We start from the raw sequence: 24,738 nt of genomic DNA on the forward strand, positions 1-24,738 counted from the left end.
ATATAATGGCGTTTCTATATTAATGTGTATAAATAATTCATCAAGCATAACATTTAGATTCTGAGCAATAAATGTACCTTTATTGCTTTTATAATAATAAGTGTTTCTTAATTTCTTAATGAAAATGTTCGATTTTTAACTTATTTTAACTCCAACACGAATAACCAATATTTGAGAATTGCCCCAAATATTTTGTTACAGAATTTTATGACCTAACTTACAGGCCACAGGTTAAAATGTTGATTCCTTACCTACTACCTACCTAAATAATTATCATGTTTTTAATACATTTATATTCAATGGTATAAATAGCATAACTATATAGCAGTTGCGAAAAGTAGATAAATATCGTCTACTTAGGTTTAATTTTAATATACACACATTTAGTTATATATATATCAGGGTATATTATGCACATGAAGATGTGTATAATATGTAATAAATGGTGAATAGTTCCTGAATAGTTAATTACAATAATGCTCGAAGAATTTAGTATTAGGTACACTTACATAGATAAATATAAAATAAATTTGTAAGAATTATTTTGTTATAGTCGGGGGGGGGGAGTGGTGAACGAACACGTTTACCGATAAACGAACCGGTTAATTGCAAAATAATGAATGTTCATTTATCTAGTAAAATTTCAAATGTACATAAAGTGTAGTATAGGCCATAGGGACTCGGGAGTAATGCCGCAATATATTATATTAATTATACTCGGATATTCCAAGGTAATTACTAATTACTAATTAGATACCTAAGTGGCTAGCTAGGTCTCTTAACTTTCTTTATATATTTTAGACAGCGAACCACTCATTGTTTAAAGAAATCTGGCTTGGTCGCCGGGAAAATTCGTAGTTTAATAGCTATTAAAAAAAAAAGTTTTTAGATTCTTCACAGTGAAGTGATCAATGTAGATTAAAAACGAATAGCTGTTAATAAAATTGAAATATTCACAAAATGTTTGCATTATCATTCTTTGCATGATACTGATAATTTTCAAAATATTTACTCCATTTGAGCTTATGTTATATTTATTTATGAATAGAAGATTTTGCTTGATTCATAGCTTGCAAATGTAATATAATAGGTTCTTTTAATTCTTTATAGATATTATAGATATTTAAAAATTAAAAATATGTAAGATATATAGGAACGATATTTTTAATAATCATTTGAAGTTAAAATTATCACAAAATGCACAAACATTTGCAAATAATTTTATAGTTGAAATTTTAATTTCTATAGCTGAGGCATGAAATTATATAAATACAGTTTTTTAAAGACATTCAAGTTAAAATTTAGCTGGAATTAGATATTTAAACACACTATGTAATGAATTCAGTTTTGATGTATTTAAAATTTAAAATATATATATAATTTATCGTTTATGGGTAGGTAATTGATTTTTAAAGTATATTATTATACTTTATACACACTGTAACAGCATGTAACATCTTAAACTGCAATGTTTTCGTAAAAGATTAATTCAACTTACTGCTATATTACTAGGTAATAATAAAATAAATTACTTAAATAACAAAATAAATAAATAATATATTTTAAAATATATATACTTAGTAATATTGATTAATATTCAGATTCATATTTAACGTATGCAATAAATATAGTTGATCATTGAATTTAAATTTAACACACATTTATAGTGATGAACTCAATACTGAAACTTATTAGCTGCTTTGTGTGTTTGCACGCTTTTTATTAACCCTTTAATTTTTCAAACATTACAAAATTAAAATGCACTCAATGTAGAATACAAACTTTCATTTCGATTTTCATTGTGTCTATATATATCTATATATTTCATTATTTTCATATGAATTAAAACTTAGAAGGTACCTAATAGTGTTTTTAAATAATTTTCATAGTTGATGGCATTAATTATAAATACAACAAAAATAGAATCTCAAGAAATTATAATCCAACAACTAAAGGTAAAATTAAGAAATGCTAAGAAATTTATAGGCAAGAATAAAAAAACAATATTAAAACTGAAATAAAAAATAAAAAAGAAGTGAATTATAAGTACTATAAATAGTATTTATAATCAATGTTGATGGTTATTGTTTGAGTATAGCGCTATCTGTGGATCAACCATTACTATAATGTTTTTCGGACATGTTTGGGAACTCTGCATACCACATACCATAATATATTACTAACAGAACATGGGATTAAAAACAGATAATATAAATGTCAGATATCTATACAAATAAACGTCCTGTACTTGTGATTAAAATATCACGTATGAGAATGAATTGTTGAATTGCTGAGTGCCGACATAATATAGTGTTGATTTTGTTTAATAACCGATTAGTGTCTTACTTTCTTGTAGACATCTGTATAATATAGTACTTAGGTGATTTAACTTAATCAATTGTTTACATATTAACAACAGTTATTATTACCTACTAGCTACTAGTTTTACTTCAACAAACTGTAGTCTGTTCTCTGTACTTCTATAATACTGTCAAATCACTTCTGTGGTCAAATTGTCCAGAAACTCAATGATTTTTGTTATGGTACTTTTTATAGTATAAAAGTATAGTACTATAATTTTTCAATTTAGAATTATCTAAATCCTAAAGTAACAACTCACAAGTTGTGTTCAGTTTTGCTTTTTCCAAGTAAAATACGCAATACATTTATTCAATTCTGTATTATTCGTTATACCATATAACAGTAACCCCTTTTCTACGGAAATAATATACTCGATGGCCAATACATAAGTAGTCGGTGCCTTGTGAGTGTAGATTAATTAATTTCTGCTATCAAAAAAAAAATTAAAATGCCATGTTGTGTGCCTCTGTGTCCGTCTAATGCTCTAAAAGTTAGTTCATTTGGAGTGCCCAAGAATGAAACACTGAAGCTTGAGTGGGAAAGAGTTTTAGGTGTTAGATTTAAACCAAATTCCAAAGTATGCCGCAGACACTTTAGAGAGGAAGATGTTATTGACACTTGGGAATCTGGTCAAGGATTTAGCAAATACACGGTAAATACAATAGATTTTATCGACTCTTGATTCAATTATTAAAGATATTCAATTTTTAGATTGATTTGAAAAGACCATCTCTTCAAAAAGGTGCTATTCCTATACGCTCTGCATCTTCTATATCAAAGGTAATTTTTTATTGTATAAATTGTGGTTAAGTTGTAGAACATTTTAACATATCTTATGAAGTTCATATCCCAAGGTTTAAATAATTTAAATATTGTAAATCAAATTCTATGTTGTATAGGTACGAGTGAGTGAGGATTCAAAGAGCTGTAATCATATAGATACTGTATCGAAAAAAGGCATTTCTTCAGATTCTAAATCCTCAAAAATTTCTACTGATCATTGTTATTTGGATGATGACAATAAATCTGGAAGTGATACAACAAATGAAACAAGGAGTACAAGTGTATCTGGAGGAATTGCATCACCATTAAATGATATAAATCCACCAAAAAGAATTAAGGTTTATAATATTTATTATTTATAATACATATTTACTAAAACTTATCAGTTATCACACTTATTCTAATTATATAACCTCAGAAAACATCAAATTGTGTAAAAATTTAGTATTTTTACAAATTATTTCTTCAAATTGATTACATTTAAGAGGATGTCAGCGTATTATTTGTTTTCTCTCTCTGACTAACGTGCAACATAGCAAATTTTATGTTCTCAATAATTACTATTACGATTATAGTATAACTATATTAATTTCTTAAATTAGAATGAAATGACCTCTTATAAAATTAGTTAAAAAGTTAAGAACATAATCTAAATTCAAGGCATCTCGTAAGCATTTTATTATATTTTAAAATTTTAAATTGTTCAGAGAAAACCAATAACACGCTAATATACTTTTAAGAATGTACATAACAATAACTAAATAATTATGTGATCAGAAATGTTACAAAGGAGATTATTGTCCTCTTTTTGTCATTGGTTGGTATTATATTATGATTATTTAGAGGGCAATTTGCCAAGGATACTAACTTTCATTTTTTCTTTTAATAAGTTATTTAAATTCGAATTTTTGGAACTTAAGGACTATATTTTCAATCATTTAGATTTGTAACTATTTAATAAGCTCAAAAGCCTAAAGATAGACTATAAAAACTTGTTTTTTCAAACAAAAACTATCCATTTTTACTTATATATCTTAATCAAGTTTCGAATAAGCACATTAAGTTAAAAAATGTATTAACTAAAAATAATAGTTCTTAAATCTGTTCATTTTATCTTAGTTTTTATTATTAACTTTCTTATGTGCAAACGGAATGAAATTGATTTTTTGTGAATTCAATTTTAATATATATATAAAATTTAATATTTATAAAAATATTAATATCATATTATCTCATTAGAAATGGCATTAGAACGTTGGATACATTAACTACAAAAAAAAAAAGTTATATTTTCATAATTGATACAATACAGGAATGTGTACTGGAAAACCAATAATTTTATCAAATGGTAAGTAATGCTATTTATCAATTACTAAATACAAAATTATCTTTAGTTTACTTGTAGTTGTTTTACAATTTTCTAATTTAAAAAAAATATTAAATAGGTTTTTATTTATAATTTTCTTTATATCGTTAATGCCAAGTTAATAGAAATAATGGGAAGTAGATACATCTCACTCGTATTTTGATGCAAAAGTATATGAACATTATCAAAATTTAGTTGACATTTGATAATATTTGAGTGTCATTTTCATATTTTTTCTATACAATAACATACTTGGTTCTTTGTAATGCAATTAACAATTATTTTTCTTAAAAATGTATATTGTAAAATATACTTAAAATTTTCACAACTTAAACACTAGTCTACTGAACAGTGGAGATAAATTATAAATTAATTTTCTTACATAAAAAAGTCCGTATTATTTTCCTTATATTCGCAGATGCAAATCTATAAAGTCAAATTTTTATAAAATTACACATAGAGATTTACAGTATAATTTGTTTTAGATTTTTTCAACTTCTCTGGAAGTGTATAAAAAATGATCTACAATGAAGACAAACAATAAATAATTAAGAAGTTTCATAAAGAAAACGATTCAGATTCTAATGATTTTGGTTGTATATTATAATTATTATCCATGTGTTTAAATATGATATATATTATTTATGTGTTCTTTTTTATATAAATATTTATCTTAAAAATGTAGAATGTAGTAATGATTTTAAGTACATTTAATACAGATTATTAGTGTAGACTTATTTTTTTCTAAAAACTCCTATTCCACATTTCTAACTTATATAACATATTTTTATTGTTTTAGCACCAGAACAGATATTTAATAATTTATGACAAATGTGATTTTGGACATAGGCCATGTATTGATTTATATGCAGGCTTCAATACTTTTAAAACCAATGAATTTGTCTTAATAAAAATACATTACTGGTTTTAATCATAGAAAAATTAAAATAGAGATGAACTTCACTTAATGTATACCAAGTTTCATATACGGCCATTTAATAAAATCATAACACTAGACTTGAATAGAAGTTACTTGAGAAAACTTATCATTATACCAAAAATGTAAATTATTAAATTAAACAATATAAAAATGATACACATAAATAAGAAATATATTAAATGGTTGTTTATTTATCAAAAGCACTATTTCAAAACAAATTATAAAAATGTTTATGTTTAAATTAACATTAGTATTTGCGTAAACTCCGAACAAGTCAATTGGTCCGGTCTCCCACTATGGATATCACTGCTTCGAATGGCTATGTTTGACCAAGAGTTACAAATCAAATAGGTAATAGAACTTTTCATCCAACACTGTTCCCACGTCTCATGGAAGTACTCCGATCTGCTTCCATCTTCACGACTTATATCCACAACAATAGGTAGAAATGTAGGCTAAAACCATCTTAGTACCTAAACAAAATATATTTTCAAAATAAAACAAGGACTACACTGTGAACGTAAAGTGAGGTTAAACAGAAAAAAATCAGTACCAACGTTATCTGATGGAATTGGTAAAATTGTTCAACAAATACTGTGCATTAATTTTCCCCCACCAACAACCTAACAGATTATTTAAGGTTATGTAAATTACTAAATTAGAATACGAACATTGTACTCATAAACGACACTATGGTATTAATGTGGTTGTGTATATGATAATTAATTCATTGCTTGTATATAAAATACAAAATGGCCGACACGTTTCCAAGGAATACTTAACCTAACGGGACGAATAAAATAAAGGCGAGTTAACCATGTTAAACCGCGCGATGAAAATATTTTTTTCTACATCATTTAAATTTTCAACCCATCTTGAAGACTACAAATCGAAAAATATACCAACCAAATCGTCACTTCAACCGAAAACCACGTTAAATAATAATTAGTTATTACTTATTGCTAATTAAAAAGAATGGCATACATAAGCAGTACCACTGAACTAAGTACTTCAATTAGATATTATCATAGACCTATAAACTAAGTTAGTTAATATTTTCATAGGTCTATGGGTCTTACAATTTTTAAGTTTGGGGTAACTGCGAATCGGTGTTCACACATTAAGTATAGATATAATATTAAATATATGAAATTAGTGAAATATTCTCACCATGACGCGTTTTGCTGGTAATCATCATTTCTTGTGCAGACATCAAGCCACAAAAAGGTCTAAAGACTCGCGTACTTCCAAAAACCGTGGGAACACCGCCGTGACAACAACATCCATGATCCATTTGATGTTACGCAAAGTCAGACGTGACACGCGATGCGGCAATATTCATAGCGGGTGATCGGTCCGTTTGACATTGGTCGAAAATGAAAAACACGTGGACAATAGACAACGGGTCTGTCATGGCGGCATACCCGTTGGGGAGAGCGCCGCGTCGACAGCCCGTGTGATTTTAGGTCTGCAGTGGTCACTCAATCTTTATCCTATGGATAACAACAGTCTGTGGCATCTTGAAAAATTAGATAGGCTACCACGGACTAAGATAGAAGGTTATCCTAGTCCGTGGTAAGCCACCATTGTGGTGCGCAAGTGTCGGGAACTCACGACTTGGTGAAGCGACTGTAACGCATAAAATGGCGCTCCGTAGGCTCCGTGAGCACCGCCACCGGGACCGCGTACGTTCGACGTCGTAGAACGCGCTGTTGCACAGAATATTACGCATTACGCATGCGCATTATCAAATAATACAATTCAAGTACCAGGTTGTAAAAGTTAGGTAAATGGTATTGTATTCTATCCAGTTTTCATCATAAAACACAATGGCGGTAAATTCAAATTTGTACAATGTATCTCATTATAGTATAGTCATATTATAAGTTATAAGTTAATAGTTATTGTATACATTTTATGAAAATTTCCTGTATGCATGTACTTATGTATTTATTTCAAGAGTTGGGACTTAATTTATTTATAATATGTCAACATTATACAGGAAAAGTAGTGAATACATTTAAAAAAGAGGGTGTCGATTATATACCGCTATTGTCCATTGAGAAGTAAGTAATTGTAATGTATGTGTTAAATTTGGATTTAATGATAAATCATCGTATACGAAAAATGATTCTAAACGTAGAGGATTTATTTACCTGTATTACAAGGACATTTTATAATTTATTTATATTGCTATTAAAGTATTAAAGTAATTTATTTTACTATTTAATAAGAATATGAAAATGTCATTGTATATAAAACGTAATTATAAACATACGTTGAACGTTTCAAGTATCCACAGTTAACATTTTTTAATTACAAAAAAATAAGTAAAATTATTATTCTTTTATTAAATATCTAATTTCGTCTAAATTTTAATTTAAAATGTATATTTAAAAACTTTTTACAACATAATACTTACAAATTGTAAGAATTCTCTTAGGCCTTAGCTCTCAAATGTCCTCTCAAACCATTCCAGAATATTCTACTAAAATTTTTAACGAAATTAAAAAAAATACATTACTTTCAAAAGAATAAATATAGTTGACAAACAAATTTTCATGATTTCATCATTTTGAGAAATTTCAAAAAAATTTAGATGCTTAGAATATTATGACTATGTAGTTTTAATGTTTCTAATTGTTAAATTAATAATTTATGAGGGACTTTATATTCAATTTTCAACCATTTTTTAGCAAAATTTTTTTTCATGAACATTTATGAAAAAAAAATATATATTTATAAAAAGCTCAAAAGTCGAATTATTTTGAATACTTATAAATAATTATATTATGTGTAGGAAATGCTCATATAAATATTTGGTGAAAATGTCTAGTGTCTGAAATCTTACGGTTTTTTGTATTGGTTATTGAGTTACATCAAAAAAACAAAATAAGTTTTTTTTATATTAATATTGTCAATACTGGCAATTTTTAATTTTATCCTTAAATTTACATCCATTCTTCTATTCAAAACCAATCTCAAAGCTGTAGACCAAAGCATTTTTTCAATTATACATAATATTGTCATCGTGTATAGTGTACCTATATTCTCATTCTATGATATACACACAAAAAATTTCACATGAGTCATTTAAAAATCAATATATTTATTATTGCGTTTAGAATCTAAAATGTATATTGCTAAACTTTAAAAACAAATTACGATAAAAAAAGTCCAATGATTAACGTTGATTTTAGATTTTGAGTGGAGCGATTAATTATAGATTGATTTTATAATTATGTACATGTATAATATGTGTAAATATTTTATAATAGAAAGTAGAATAAATAAATAAATCTTATGATTATCATTTGTCAATTGGAGTGTGGTTCCTGATTTTCTAATAAAAATGGTATTTTAGGAAGGTCAAGTAGGTCAACATTGAACATTTTTAGGACTTTAGAGGTAAAAGTATTTTTAGTTTTTTTTTATAAAAAAATCGTTTGAGAAGAAGTATTAATTTGAAAAAGTGAATATTACTTATGCAACGCCGTAAGTAATTTGGACTTCAAACTCTCATTAAAGATTAATTTGACTTTCTGGTATACTTTATTTTTTATTGTAGGCACACAATTTTACGAGGAATCTAATACTGTTTTCAAATCTTAAGTATGAAAAAAAATATTTTTTTTATGAATTTCTAAGTACAATATAATTTGATAATTTTCACTGATTTTATGAATTTCGTCAAAATTCAAAATTTTAATTCTTATGACTTTTTATATGTATATATATATTAATATTGTTTGAAAAACATAAAGAACTTTGTATTACATATTTTAGTATTAAACGTTAAATGCATTTTTTATAAAGGTTAGGTATAGTTAGATATTTTATTATATTTATACTGTGATTTAAAGTTACAAAATAACTCGTTTTAATGACAGGAACATAAAAAAAAATATATTTTTTATGGTATATGTAGGATCTGTAGTTCTATTATATATATATTTTTCTGGCATAATCAATAATCATTTATCTTTGGAATTTGGCGATGTAATGGTGTCAAATTTGGTTAGTTCACAGCATGGTATACCTTTAATCATGCTATAGATCATATTATCTATAGTATTTGCTTAGAATTTAGATCATAGTATTTAACTAAATGTATTAACTTAGAGTATTTAAACATTTAGTTGGTTATAATATATTTTATATTATACAAAACATAGTGTTTTCCAACTTCTTATGCATCACTGTTGGTATCATAGTTTAATTAACTCATGGTCTAAACCATAACCATTCGTGTAATTGTTGGTCCCGCATTTCCGGGTATTCGTATCAATTATAAATACATTCTCCCCGATTCCCTTATCAATCGAAAATTAAGAAAATATGAAATAATAACAAAACGCCATTTTTTTTTCCATTTTTTAACAATTAACTGAAATTGAAAAAAAATCATCTAGCGCTATCAATCACATTTACAGTGCCCTGCCCAAAAAGTCTCGGTCGTATCTCTGCGCTCAAGTACCGTTGTAATCGGTACGATATTATGTAGATAGTGCGACGGATACGCGGTCACATCGATAACGTGAACACGGAGCGTCGAACGGAATCGTCGTCGTTGCGATTGCCTTGCATCGTACTCGGCTTCCGGTTTTGCACGTTCTGCGATCGAATCGGAAGCTCCATAGTACGTGTGGTTTAAAGCTTCATGAACAGGACGCGAAAAAACGAACGATAAATTTCACGCAAATCTCGTCTTGTTTTTTCCAGATCGAGTGAAATTTAAAAATCTCAAAATAATATTAATAATAATATTAACATGTCTGTGATCGACGGTGGTGGTTATACAGACGACCAACAGCATCAGCAACAACTTCAGCAGCAGCAGCAGCAACAGCGACAACATCAACAACAACAGCATCGTCGACATCAACAACACCACCACCACCATCAACAACATCAACAACAACAACAACAACAACGACTGCAAGCAGTGGTGGTTACGACGGCGGACGAACGTGGCGGCGGTGGTGGCCGGCAGCGTCATTCGGAAAATGTCGCCGAGCAGACGGACATGGCCGAGACCGGTACGAGGGCCACCGACGTCGTAGTCGTCACCACCGCCGACGCGGTGAAAGAAAACCGCAACGGACCGCCGCCGCCGTCGTCGTCGTCGTCGGACGTCTCCGTGTCGGCCGCTACGTACGCCACGGCCGCAGCCGAACACGTCGCCTCGTCTCAAGTACAAGTGTCCTCCATACCCGTCGGACAGCTCATTAATGTGTCGGCCGCTGGCACGTTCAACGTTATTACCGCTGACTCTTTGCAGGTAGGTGAATGACAGCGTTGGCTGTGGCAGACTCTGACGTCCCGTTTTGGATTTCTTATATTTTTTACTCCGTCACGATGTGACGTGGTCGTTATTATATGTTGTTTTCTCTGTTTTTTTCCGTTTGGTAATGATTTATCACAAATCACCCTTAGGTACTAGTCCAAATAATGAGTTATGATAGATATTCAGTGGCGACGTGAACTTTTTATGTGTGAGACAACCAAGGGCGCCCATTTGTCAAAACCTAGAGGGTGACAATCATAATCATAAGTAAATTTTCGTAATATTATCATCAGAAAAATTAATTTATTATTCATAACTAAAAAAATAACAATAATTTATCTATACTAGGGGAGTGACATGTTACCCCATTGCACCCCCTAATGGGCGCCCTTGGAGACAACAAATAATTATCTGACTCACCAACCTGCGCGTGGATTTATTGATATAAAAACCTTTTTTTATTTAATATATTATATTTTTATTATTAAACAAATAAGTTAATGCAATGCTTGTTATTAGAACATTTAAACTTAAGTCAATAGAATCTACCTCAAGCACTTAGCTATTTCCTATCAAACATTCGTCCAGTCTTCCACTACTCACTACTTACTAAAAAACAGATTTAAGTTTTTACTTTAACTTAAGTTACAACACTTATATTTTTGATTTCAGCTTTCGGAATCGAATGATTTCAAACCTCTTTTGTGTGTAGATAACAGTTGTTTAAATTGTGATACACGCACTCAGGTTGATGGTGATACCTGGCGAACAGTAGTTCGAGCTGAAGTAATTAAAAATTGTTTGGCATTCACTACTAACAGTTGACTAATACAAGTGTATCTATTTAGGATGGCACTTTCAAAACTGCTCATATTGTACTTAGACCAGACAACTCGACCACTAATAATGTTCACGAAGAAGAAACTGATCAAGGAGTATCATCTCCTAATACTGCACCTTGCTATTCATATACTGAAGCTGCTAGGTTGCCAGTATTACCAGTCCGATGTAAAGTATGTATATTTTTTAATATTTCTGCATACATTAATACTAGTATAATTGTCTTAACTATTTATCATGTCTGTAGACCACTAATGCAGAACTGCATAAGAAAAAATTTGGTTCTGGCTGCCGAGGAAAGTGTATTAAGTTTGGAAACCAATGGTACACACCTAGTGAGTTTGAAGCCCTTTGTGGCAGGGCTTCTAGCAAAGACTGGAAAAGAAGTATACGATTTGGCGGCCGTAGTCTGCAAACATTAATATATGATGGAGTTTTACTACCACACGCTATGAGTTGTACATGTGCAGCTTGTTGTGATGACGAATCTGCTGTAAATTCATTATTATTATTAGTAATTGTTATTTTTGAGAGATATATGATGTTTATATGTGCTTTTAGACTGGCCCTGTACGACTATTCACACCTTACAAAAGAATACGTACAAAAAAACATTCATCTAGTCATTCAAAAAAGAAAAAGATTGAAGATGGTGCCGCTATTAGTAATGATGAAGATAGTTGTGATAGCAGTGTAGGTATATCATTAGACAATGGCGATATGGATATTAAAGATGAAGAGCCCATACTTATACAGACAGGCGATATTTCTCAAGCTGAAATTGTACAATCAAATGATTCAATTGAAGATATGTTTAAAAAGTTAGAAAATGTAAGTTTCTTTTTGGTTATATATTAATTAACTTATAATTAGAGGAACAGATTATTATTTAAATAAACATTATTGTTAAGTAAAAATATCAAAATACTAACATTAAGTGACAAGCATTTGTCAGTGTTTGCTTGTAAATCAACTATGAGATAAGCATTTTAAAATTTCTAGTAAAAAAAAGTTTTTTCAAAATACAATTATAAATAACTTATTTCTTTAAAATTTTGAGTACAAAACACACAGGTAGGTAAATGATCCTAATAAGAATATGCTAAATGCATAGAGCTAGGAATATGTCACAGTTATTGTGTTATTTTATTTATAACTTAGTTATTTATTGGATTCATTGAATAGTCAAAAATTGAAAACGACCAACACTGAAAAAAATATTTGAATGTAAAAAAATAAAAAATTGCTTTCTTTCTCATTATGTAGGTTAGGTTATTATCATTAGGTTCTCTTTCTCTTCTGGGCATTCAATGACTAAATTAAGAGAACACTTTTCTCAAATATAAATTAAAATGTTAAAATCTTATTTTAAATTGTTTACCTTAAAAGAGTTATGATTTGATAAATGTATGTATAATTATTTTAGTGCTTTTATCAAATTATTGTAACATTAAAACTATTCTAATAAAAATCTGTCCCTTCTATAAATTATGTACTAATTTATAATCATTAATCAGTATCATGAATATTAATATTTTGTTTGGAATTAAGATGTCTTCGAGAATGATTAAAATGGTTCACCATTTTCGTAACTCTATGCGTGTTGCCAAGTACAAATGGAGTACGGAAAAACAGGAGTTGTTAGCAGAACTTAAGAGAGCTAAAGAAAATTCTATAGAAAATAGGTAATTTATAAAGTTTGTTATGTCGATTTTATAAACTAGTGTTAATTAATTTCTTATAGAAATGATTTTGATGTGGAGACAATTTCAAGTGTGGCAGCAGGATTACAGCCTAGTACTGATGATATACCGGATGTTAAAAAGGTAGTACATATACTTGATTATGTAATATTCTTTGCAGTACAATTTTCTGTTTTTTCTGTAGTGCGCCAATTGCAATAGAGATGCATTTGCTGAGTGTTCATTGTGTCGACGTACACCATATTGCTCTACATTTTGTCAAAGTAAAGACTGGAACAATCATCAAGTGGAGTGTGATAATTCACAGGGGAGCATTATGCTCATTGTACAAACTCAAGAATGAAACATATTCTAGATTCTTCAATTTATTTCTAATCTGTTTTTACAATTCCTAATGTATTTTGTAATGAGTAACCTAGTTTAGCTTAGTAATTTTAACCATCATCATAGAGTGGAATGTTTGTTAAAGATAAGTGAATGTTAAAGTTTACCAACAAAATTGTTTTAAGTTTAAATTACAAATGTATTCATATTTTTTATTTTAAAATTGATGTAAATATAAAAAACAGCAGAATAATTATTACATACACATTATTTTGTAATTAACGACTGATAATATACATTTTGAATATAATATACTTTATTTGAAATTAGGGAGAAATACCTATAGTAATAATCATTTTTATAATTTTAAAATTCAAGAAAGTATTGTTATGGAATAAAAAGAAAATTATCAGTTTACTGTAACATTTTAGGAAAATTTAATAACTATTAATAACTATTCTGGAGTTAAGAAGATACCCAATACCTAGAATAGTTGTTTTAGTTGTTTAACAGTGAAGAATTTCTGCAGATGTATGAGGTTCTCCAATACTATTTTTTTTCTGTGATAAAACTAAGTAATAAAAGCTTTTTTATAGAATACAATCATTCAAAAGATCAGCAATACCAATATAATTTTATTTCTATCATAGTTGGGTTTTCAAGATTAATGGATTGTTCAATAAAAAGTAATTTGTAGGTACTTACTTAAATATAAATTATATATTTTATAACATTTTATAATTACAATTTAATTTCTACCTAATTATAATTTATAAGTCTTTTGGGTTAGTTTCTTTAATAATATGAATTTCATTATCAAGTAATCTATGTGTATAAGACTGTAATTCAATACAATAATATATTTTATACAAATTAAAATTATTTTACTTTAAAATATATAATTTCAATGAGTGATCAAGCCCTAGACCAGCGGTTCTCAAACTTTTTTTCTGTGGTGCCTTTTGTTGGATCCAATTTAGTCCTGCTGTGAATAACACGAAAGACAGAACAAAAAAAATACTCATCGATAACCAATTTTACGTAGACCGCGGTGCACAGTTTGGGAACCACTGCCCTAAATCATACTCATATCCTCGGTGATAATGAACATTAGTTATGAATCAAACCAAATCCTTTACTTTTTATCAATAATTCCTTGTTATTTATATAAAAAAAAAATTTGTTATTTATGAAATTGTAATAGATTCAGAAATAAATATTAATTTAATCAGTCAAAATAAATTAAGAAATTAGGCAATTAATGAATTGTTAATTTGAAATGTTATGTTCCTTTAATTCCAAACTAATTAAAAATATAAAATACCTTAACCAGACAATTCTTTAGCTTAATTCAACTTAATATATAGTTCTACTTATCCCTAGTTATATTAGAATACATGGTAATGAAGTGGCGGACAGGCTAAGCAAATCCACTGCCAACACAATTTTGCCTTCCTTAGTTTCTTTGCTTAATTACCTTGGATGGATTTGACCCACGATTAAAGATAGTATTACTATATATTACTATCTTTAATTGTGATTTGACCACAATCATAAGTTGCCATAGTTTCAACCTCCGGAGTAATTGCCAGCCAATTTTGATACCAAATACAAAAATGTTTTCCCTCAATATACCTAATAAAAGTTTGGCTCAACAACATAAAATTATCAAGAACTACTGTCTGTTTTAACCGACTCCGTGTCCCTCCCACAGGGTACCTGTCTTCTATACGTACATAATTACTGAAAGTGTTTGCAACCTTCAACATAAACTTTTTGACTGTCAATAAACAAACATCTAATTTTGCTCAGTTCTCTTAATGCCATCAATATCCCTCTCAACCTTTTCTCCATCTTCAGATCTAATTCTGAAATAGTTATCAAAAAAATAATCACCTTTATATTAGAAGCTGGTTTTGTCATTTAATTATTGTTTTTATCATATTATATATATTGTCAATAATGCTGTATAATTTAACTGTCTAACTGTAATAGTAATAGTTTTGTACTAAAAGAGCTAATAATAAAAAAATATGTGTGTATAACTTTTTTGTTTCCGAGAAAAATAGTTTGTAAATATAAAGGATTTCATAAGTCGCTATGGTAATTTAAAAATATCAAAAATATATAGGCATAATACTAATTTGTAATTTTAAGTTGTGAAACCATTGTAAAATTTAAACTTTTTCTATAAATATAAATATTGATAAAATGTCTTGTGCTTGGTTAAAAAGCTTGAAGACATAGTAAAAAATCATCCTACACATTGTTTTCAAAGCAAGTTTAAGCATTTTATAAAAAGACAAGCTACACTTAGGTACTCAACAGTATAACAACTTCTCTGATTCTTAAATGATTATTTGGTAGAGACATTTATGATTTTTACGAAGAATGTTAATGTTGAGGATATAATATGTTCATACAAATACACTACACATAAGATATAAATTAGATTTTAAGTAAAAAATTCAAAATTATTTTCAGTTTTATGATATTAAAATTTTAAAAATTATGAAAAAGTATATTTTTTGAAGTCATTATATTTTTATTACTTGACAGCTTCGATAACTTTTTTGTTCACCATCTATGCTATTGGGCTTTGGCCAAAACTATATTTCAACGTATATCTTATTTTGGTTCGAGAGCTTGAGTGAATTTTATTTTTAAATTTATTTTCAGATTCAGTGTACAGTTTTACCTTAACATGGATCATCTGTTTCATGGTTATATTCACAAGGTAGAACTGTAAAAACAACAAGTCATAGCTCAAATTTTTATTATGTAAAATAAATATTATTTCCCATATATTTTGTACCCCATTAGTTTTGAAAAACAAATGAGTCAAGTGTAGTTGTTATTATTTAAAATTAAATAGAATATATATAAATAATAAATATCAGATGAGAATGTTTGAATTTGAAAATAATGTACTAATCAGTTGGCTTATTTATAAAAAAATAACAATATAATTATACTAAAATAATTATGTATTAAAAGTCATAAGTTGACTTTTTCCCATTTCATTTATTAGTTATTTACTCAATTCAATAACATAGTTTTGAGCAAATAAAACAGTAATCAATGTAAGAATTTAATAAATTGTTTTTAATATTCCATTTGCACAGTACGTATACCTCCAGAAATGACGACAAAGTTAATAATTGATTAGATGTTGTTTAAAGAACTATTAACTAAATGAAATAATAATAAAATTATGTTGAAAGCAGCTCTAAATATTTTTATGATAATCAATTTATATAATATATAAGAATAATAATTAAGATAATAAATGTATTAATAATAAATGTTTGGCAATTTTTTATTCTCTTGAATCGTAAACAATTCAATAAATTAATATAATATATTGCGCGGGATTTTGTTAAGTTTTCATAATCTGTAAAAAAAAGTAATATAGTTAATTAATAACACTATATATTTAATTATATAAATAATAATAATTCAATACAAACCAAAATTGAAATAAATGTCTGCCATTTCTATTTCTTTCTTGCGCAAGTATCACATGGAGGTAAAGGCACATTTATATTAGGTTGTTAAACAACCATAGATTGGAGTCAAATGCTTGTCTCATATTAAAACCAGGTGGTGGTGGTGGTGTTGTGTATAAATTGCAATGTGGGTTTGCTGTAACTATTGCTGGATCTATTGATGACCAATCCAAATCTAAATAATATTAATTTATATTATATAGTACAAATGTACTATATTCATTTAAATTATACTTTGTTGATACTTACTATGTGAAGATGATTGACGTAATTGTTGTTGTAATGCAAATGGATTATTTTGTGGCAATTTACTAGTGTTACCTGCAGATAAAATATTAACTTTTTTTGACATATTTTTTAAACTAAATATTATTTATAAATATCTTATTTTTTATTTACACCAATAATCTTAATATTATTTATCAATGGGTCTTAACTCTATAAGAATACCCGCATGAAAAATTATTATATTAAATATATAGTTTATTTCTAATTTCTTTATTGATATAACTTTTAAGTATATTATTAAGAGGAAGTACCTGAGCATTTCAAAGTTTTAATATTTTACATAACTATAACTCGCTTAAAAATTAACATATCAATAAAAACCTATGAGATGCCCTAGATAATATTATTACCTTTAGGTTTGATAATAGGTAAATTAACTTTACTATTAAAGCTAACAGCATAAAATTGAATCTACTGAACGCAAATTTACTATGTTTTACGTTCATAAGACAAAGACAATACATGTGGTTATGACGTCCTCTTAATATTTAATGCTTCATTTTTAAAATGTGAAATATATTCAATTGAAAATCACCTGTGTTACGAGGAATACTGATACCATAGGAATTGACTTGATTTGGAGCCGATGAAAATCCAGGAGGCGGTAAACATGTTCTTGTGGGAGCTGTATTATTTATATGAAGATTATCCATTAATTTTGTGCAATAAGGAAACCTTAAAAAAAAATTAATCGTTAACATAGTCAAACATATTATAAAATTATAGTCAGTGATTTTTTTAGTAGTGCATTATTATTTTCAATTTTTTGTACCCGGAATTTTGAAGTCTAGATTGATACATATTAATATGATTTTGTTGTTCCATATATTCTGAAAGTGCACGTTGTGTAGCCGAAACTGAATCAAATATATCATCATCTGATGGTAAATTTAACTGCAACACATAAACAATTCATGAATATATAGTATTTTTTAAATTACTTAATTATATATATCAAGTATATCAACATAAGAAATACTTTACCATTGTTCTATTTATATCTGAAGATGGATAATTATTCCGAGAATTATTACTACTATTTGAGAAACCAAATGCTGCTTGCCAATCTTCAGATGTTTGTACTTGGGGTAGGACATCTGGTATTGGAGGTAAAATTGCACTGACTGGAGGACTCCAATCGGGTTCACTGTTTAATACTGTACATAATAGATACAAAAATTAATATTGTTGTGGTAATTAAACAATAATAACAAAATATGATCTTACCAGGACTGGTTTTACCATTTGTTAATTTAGAGAAATTTGAAGAGAAAAATGAATTATTGTTATCTTGTTCAAATATTGAAGCTGGCTTTTGTGGATTTTCAAATAAAGAATCTAAATAAAGTAAAATCATAAAAAATAATTATTAGGTGTTACAATGAAATAAAAAAAAACCATTAAAATTAAAAATATTAACTGATAATGAATAAATCTAAATTTAGATATTGTGTATGGGGGGAAAAGAGTGAGGAAGCAGCAGTCCTATTCATTATTAGGATTTAGGAAGTAGGGACTTACTATATTTTGATTAAAACTTCACTGTTTAAAAAATAAATCTATATTATTATAAATTTTTGTTTAAACATGTTAGTTACATATCATATTTGAGTATACTTTTCAAGACACTGAAAAAATGGGGTTTTAATACAATTGTTGTAAGATAATACTTAGAGGTGTTATTTTGTTTGTTTTTTAAGGTGTCATTTATACATTTGTTTACAAATAGTATTAATTTGGCCAGCGTAACACTTTAATCTCTTTTTTTTGTTAATGCTGTTCAGTATATCTCAAATTTTCTATTTTTAAGTAGACCAGCGTTTCCCAAGGTGTTGACACCTTGTGACACCAGGTGTTGGGACAGTCTCAAGGGTTCCACCAGATGAATGTGATTATTGAGGAAGTTATTTTATATTATACTTGGATTATTTATACAATTAAAAATTATTATTAAAAAAGTGAATTCTATGAAACACAAATTTCTCAAGGATGTTGTGATCTTTAACAGTTTGGGAACTGCTGAGGAAGACAGTAAGATTTGAAAAAAAGATGTAATTTTGACCAGCACCAAGGTATGTGTATATAAAATTGATTTGCAGTGAACGTGATATATTAAAGATAAAAAAATTAAAATATCAATGTACAACTTGCTTACATATACACATGAAATACTACTTGAAGATATTAAAAAAAAAAAACCAATAGTTTTATCATAACATTGACAAAATTGTAGTGAATTAACAAGGTACAAGATACAAGATGCCAATTTGATGTAATTCAACATTATGTGAATGATTTTAATTGTACAATATTGATGTCATCCACAGCGTAAATTTTAATTCAATACATAAAATGAAATAGAATTAGTATTTTCTTTTTCTTTTAGTGAATTGAAAGTAATTAAATAAATTAATAAATTTTATCTTTATTTTAAAAATAAAATTTGTTACATTCTTTTAAAAAAATTGAAGGTGGCGGGGGAAACAAAAAAATGTTGTACTTGTAGATAAATGTCAAAATACAATTCCGAATTAATAAAAAATTATTTTGATTTTGTTAATACCTAATAAAAAAAAATAGTTTCCTGATAATTTTCTATACCTGACTAAAGTTACATCAAACTTTTCAATTTAACAAATGTAATAAATTTATAAGTACATACCGCTTTGGGTATCGTTTTCTAATTGGCTATTGCTAAGAGATGGCTCATTATTCCAAATTTCTTTAATCAAATTTCTTTTATTTTCAGTACATTCACCATCTAATGTACTTAATTGTTCTTCTTCAGCTGAAGGTATGGAACTTGGAGTTTTGACCTTACCTTTCCTGAAAAATACAATAGTGTACTTATTAATAAAATTAATATCATTTTAAAATCATAAAAAATAAATAAATTACAAACCTATTTTCTGGTGAACTAGATTTCTTTTTGTTTTTATGACCATTAGTTTTAACATTTTGAGATTCAACTTTTTCTAAAGTTTTATCAGAGTGTGAATTGTGATTTGTTAAATTAAATTCTACTTCATATAATCTATCATCTTCAACTAAATAAAATTACAATTGATCAATACAAGAAAGTTAACAAGAGTTTAAAGTGTGATCTATTAATACATGTTAATATATATTTTACCAGGAGAATCATTGCGTGATGTACCATTATTGAGAGAAGGCCAAGATTCCTTATTATTTTGTGACAAGTTTTCAATAACACCATTATTACCTGAAGAAATTTGAATTGGAGGAGAATTTTCTGGTCTCCTACTAAAAAAGATAAAAAAAAAGATTAATAATAATAATAATGATAGGGCTGGAAATGGTTAAAGCTATTTTAATAAGTGACTATGTGACTAAATATAAGCATAGAAGTGTATTATATAAATGTTTCCAAACAATTTACTGTTAAAAATACATATCTTTTTTTTATCTCTAAATATAGGTAATTCAATTGATTTACTTATTTTTGTAAAAACTATTATTTGTTCCACAAAGTGGAAAGTGGAATAAAAGACTATTGGAACAAATATTTCAGAGACAAAAATGTTTTTTTAAACAAAATACAAATATAAATTTGGATAATAATTGAGTAAATGTGATTCAATTTCTTAAAAGTGACTTACTTCTAGCCCTGTAATGACATACCTTAACACAACATTGTATTGCTCATATAATTTCTTTTCATATTCTTGATGTTTACCCTGCTGCATTTCATCTTTAGTAAAACTTGCTTCTGGTTCTCCTGTAAAGATGTATTTTTTTTTAACATTTAAGTTAATAAATTATTTATTATTTAACTAGTTACCCATCTCATGTAAATACATGCAATCAGTTTTTGGACAAGGTTGATTTTTCATAAAATTTGAACAATATTTTGTTGTACCCAAAGATGCTTTTAATACTCTATTATCTATAATGACATTGTTGACAGCAAGTATAGCCCTAAGCGCATCTTCGCATCTTGAGTAAGTTACATAAGCACTTGCACTTGGACCCTAAGAATTAAAAATACATTTGTGATTAACTAACATAAACAAATAATTATATTTACGTAATAATAAATATGACAGAAAAAAAAATTGATAATTTGTTTAATTATAATATTATTTTACCTGTGTGCCAATATACGAAGTACTTTGATTTATAACAACTTTTAATATTTTTCCAAATTTCCCAAAATATTCATGTTTCTTGAGCGTCTACAATTTCACAATATTACAAAATTATGTTAAGTCAAATTTAAATAAATTATTTTGGTATTTTTTTTTGGTAATTTTTAAAAGAAATATGTATAATTTGAACTAGGTTAATTAAATTAGATAGAGAGCCTAAAATATTATAGAATATAAATTAAATTTTCAATTTACTAATTTCAATGAAAAAAACATTACTTAATTGGATAAGTAGGTATCTAAGATAATATTATTATATAGATTAAAAATGTATATAATACATATAATAAAACAGTATATGAAAAAATAGTAAACATACAAATTATAAAATTGTAAATTTTTTTCATAATTTCTTAAATTAAAATCTTGTAAAATAAAAAAAAAGCTTAATACTAATTTTAATTTTTCGCTTTTTATTTATTAGGTGTACCTAATATAGGACTCGACTATAAGAAACTTGGGTCAAGTATATAAATCAACTTGTGGTCCTATAATTCATACATACAAATTTTAACCTAAATTAACAACCTACCAAGGCACCATCAATTTCATAGATTTAAATCAATATAGAACAACATTGTTAAAGAAGTTGAATATGTTTAATATTACTGTACATTTTACAATAAACGGTTTGCACCATTTTGTTTATTCAAAAACATTACTTAATATTTTTTTTAGTACAGACACTGGTTGTATAAAAACAGCCGATAAAATACTCATTATTGCATATTGGTTTATTAAGCACTGTCTAATTTTAAACATTAACACAGCTAATCAGAAAAACAGTTGATATGGATATTAATATGTTAAAAGTATGTGAAACATGAAGTGCCTAAATGTTTGGAGCCAATTGCACATATTTATACTTGCATACATTTATGCCTGATCATAAACAATTTAGGTATAAAACAAACTTTCACTAATAATAATAAAATAAATTGTTTTTAAAAAAATATTTAAACAATATTGAAATAGAAGAAATTTTTTTTTCGATATTATTTTTTCAAATTTGTAGAATAAAAAAATGTCAATAATTTGAAAGTTAAAAGCAACAAAAAAGCTTTTACATAATTTTTAAAATATGTGACCTTGGATCCAGAATAAATTATTGAAAATTATTAGCATATATTATTATTGAAGAAAATCAATAAATTTTATTGTTATTTATCAATATTTAAAAAAATATTTAATGCTGTAACAGTAGTCTACTGTACTAACTTTTTTTTAACAAATTTTTAAATTACCATAAAAATACATTTTATATTACTCTGTTTTTAACATTATTTTTTAGATACAAATATGAATAATAGGTATAATTAAGTTATCTATCTAAGTTAGTACAATTAAATGTTAGTTTTTTTGATTCAAACATATTATAATAAGTGTATATTACATTTTTTAATACATATTTGTGTATAAGTACTTAAATGTTTTTGAATTCTGGATTTTGATAATATTAATCAATAAAACAATTTTATCACAAATATATGTGTTCATTTTAAATACTTAGATATAATAAATTATTATTTATTTTATAATTTCTTGTGAGATTATTATCATAAAATGAGGTTAATTTTATTTGTTCTATTAAAAAATAGTTTATAGTAAATTTATGATAAAAGAAAGAAGGTATAATTTAGAGATAGTAATTTAAATAAACTGAAAGAACAAACAGTACATAAATAAATGCTTAAATATTTACTTCAGCTTCTGATATCCGATTAGGCAGACCAACTACAAACACTAAATTTTTTTGCAGTACTCGCATATTGTTTAACACTTTTCTATCCTCAGTGATCTTGTTCTTTTTTTGTTGATGTTTATGTCGTTTCTCTGCCTTTAATTTAGCTACTTCTTCTCGACTGAGTGGCTTGAAATCGGCTGGGTCCTCAGGATAAGGTTTGCGGCATGCTGGGCACAAACCATTCTCATCGGTACGAATGCGATGCCAACAAAATCGACATATCTGATAGCCACATGTACACGGAAAAAAGTTTAGGTCATCCACCTCAAACGCTTCCATGCACAGTGGACACTCGGGCTGATCATCACACATATGATTCAGAACAGACATGGCAAAACCTGCTGGGCGCAAATAAACATGATAATTCCCATCATCGACTGAGAGTAGTTTTAAAGTAGGTTAGTGAAGCTGATTGACAAGCAAGTAGGTGATCAAAATACAAAATATAATTTGTAACATTATAAATTAGTTTTTTTTTAGGAAGAATAGAATACTTTCATAAAACGAATTCTGAACAGGAAGGACTGATGTTAATGTCCTCCAAATAATAATATAATATGATAACCTTTTGTTGCAGTACTTACCTCAGAATTTAATTGTTATATTATATACGTATATGTTGTATATATATTATATTATATGCGAGTAATAATATGAATTTATTTGTTTCGCTTTCTCAATACACGTAAGTCTATCGATAATCCTCACCGTATAGATAAAAAGGTATCATACAATGTAATCCGAAAATATTGACAACCCAAGTAGAGTAGAACTATTGAAACTTTCGACAATCGACACAGGTTTTCAAGCTATTACGCACACAAATCAACATTCGACAATCACTCGGAAAATTTTTTGTGTATTGTTGCGCAGGCAGCTGTTTATTGTACGGTGGGCGGGGGGCGGAGCAGTGTAAACGTTATTGATAATTTAAACACGAATGTCTTTGGATGCTTTCAGTATTGTAACCCGCGAAATTTGAAATATCAGTAGACGATGGTGAACACTATTAAATAGTCTTAAATTTAAGATATTAAATAATATTATTTTTACTTTTCAGTAGTGTAAGATTAAAAATTTTTAATTACATAGTTGTTATTGCTTATTACATGGGACATTTTAATTGTATATACGATTTACCAGAGATTAGAGAGGTTCTAAAATTGCAGCCAGACGCTGGTGAACGAACTTCATCTAGCCTGTAGATACCAGATATGAATTTTATTTTTGAAATTATTGTTTATTTTCAATGGTAAAAATATTTGAATTAAATGAGGTTTTCATTTATTTTAATTTTGCAAAAATAATTATTTTATTATATTAAAAATATGTATTTTTATATTGTTGCTTTTAAGAATATGAAATACCTGCGCAGGTCATCATAATCAACTAAAATAAAAATATATACCTAACTTTTCAAATAC

At 27.2% G+C, this 24,738-nt stretch overlaps 3 protein-coding genes and 1 long non-coding RNA gene across 8 annotated transcripts; 2 read left to right on the forward strand and 2 right to left on the reverse strand.

The window, feature by feature from the left end:
• The first annotated feature begins 2,068 nt into the window (after positions 1–2,068).
• On the forward strand, positions 2,069–5,476 carry LOC113548433. The gene is made up of 5 exons (XM_026949310.1): positions 2,069–3,013; positions 3,073–3,141; positions 3,261–3,482; positions 4,384–4,492; positions 4,996–5,476. The coding sequence occupies exons 1-4, from the start codon at positions 2,810–2,812 to the stop codon at positions 4,393–4,395; spliced, it is 507 nt and encodes a 168-aa protein (XP_026805111.1). The 5' UTR covers positions 2,069–2,809; the 3' UTR covers positions 4,396–4,492; positions 4,996–5,476.
• A 145-nt stretch (positions 5,477–5,621) lies between these two features.
• Positions 5,622–7,141, reverse strand: LOC113548434. The gene is made up of 2 exons (XR_003404883.1): positions 6,621–7,141; positions 5,622–5,923 (listed from the first exon to the last, which is right to left on the reverse strand). It is a non-coding gene; the product is annotated as an uncharacterized LOC113548434 (long non-coding RNA).
• A 2,642-nt stretch (positions 7,142–9,783) lies between these two features.
• Positions 9,784–13,914, forward strand: LOC113559928 (deformed epidermal autoregulatory factor 1 homolog). Of its 2 annotated transcripts, XM_026965715.1 has the most exons (9): positions 9,784–10,089; positions 10,173–10,731; positions 11,410–11,523; positions 11,586–11,750; positions 11,825–12,070; positions 12,139–12,408; positions 13,129–13,262; positions 13,322–13,403; positions 13,465–13,623. In XM_026965715.1, exons 2-9 carry the CDS (start codon positions 10,222–10,224, stop codon positions 13,621–13,623), a joined length of 1,680 nt encoding a protein of 559 aa, XP_026821516.1. In that variant the 5' UTR covers positions 9,784–10,089; positions 10,173–10,221. The 2 variants fall into 2 exon arrangements, with proteins under 2 accessions (XP_026821516.1, XP_026821523.1); XM_026965722.1 differs by lacking the exon at positions 9,784–10,089 and having other exon boundaries at positions 10,222–10,731; positions 13,465–13,914.
• A 2,774-nt stretch (positions 13,915–16,688) lies between these two features.
• LOC113560957 (CCR4-NOT transcription complex subunit 4) lies at positions 16,689–24,156 on the reverse strand. 4 transcript variants are annotated; one of them, XM_026967097.1, is made up of 15 exons: positions 24,023–24,156; positions 23,273–23,652; positions 21,511–21,597; positions 21,204–21,393; positions 21,044–21,140; positions 20,535–20,662; positions 20,304–20,448; positions 20,064–20,227; positions 18,629–18,739; positions 18,386–18,558; positions 18,174–18,295; positions 17,937–18,076; positions 17,363–17,434; positions 17,075–17,288; positions 16,689–16,998 (listed from the first exon to the last, which is right to left on the reverse strand). In XM_026967097.1, exons 1-14 carry the CDS (start codon positions 24,042–24,044, stop codon positions 17,146–17,148), a joined length of 1,974 nt encoding a protein of 657 aa, XP_026822898.1. In that variant the 5' UTR covers positions 24,045–24,156; the 3' UTR covers positions 16,689–16,998; positions 17,075–17,145. The 4 variants fall into 4 exon arrangements, with proteins under 4 accessions (XP_026822898.1, XP_026822897.1, XP_026822900.1 ...); XM_026967096.1 differs by having other exon boundaries at positions 20,535–20,665; XM_026967099.1 differs by having other exon boundaries at positions 20,535–20,665; positions 23,273–23,655; positions 23,899–24,139.
• Positions 24,157–24,738: the final 582 nt, after the last annotated feature.

Source organism: Rhopalosiphum maidis, chromosome 4 (assembly GCF_003676215.2).
Source record: "Rhopalosiphum maidis isolate BTI-1 chromosome 4, ASM367621v3, whole genome shotgun sequence".
Taxonomy (NCBI): Eukaryota; Metazoa; Arthropoda; class Insecta; order Hemiptera; family Aphididae; genus Rhopalosiphum; species Rhopalosiphum maidis.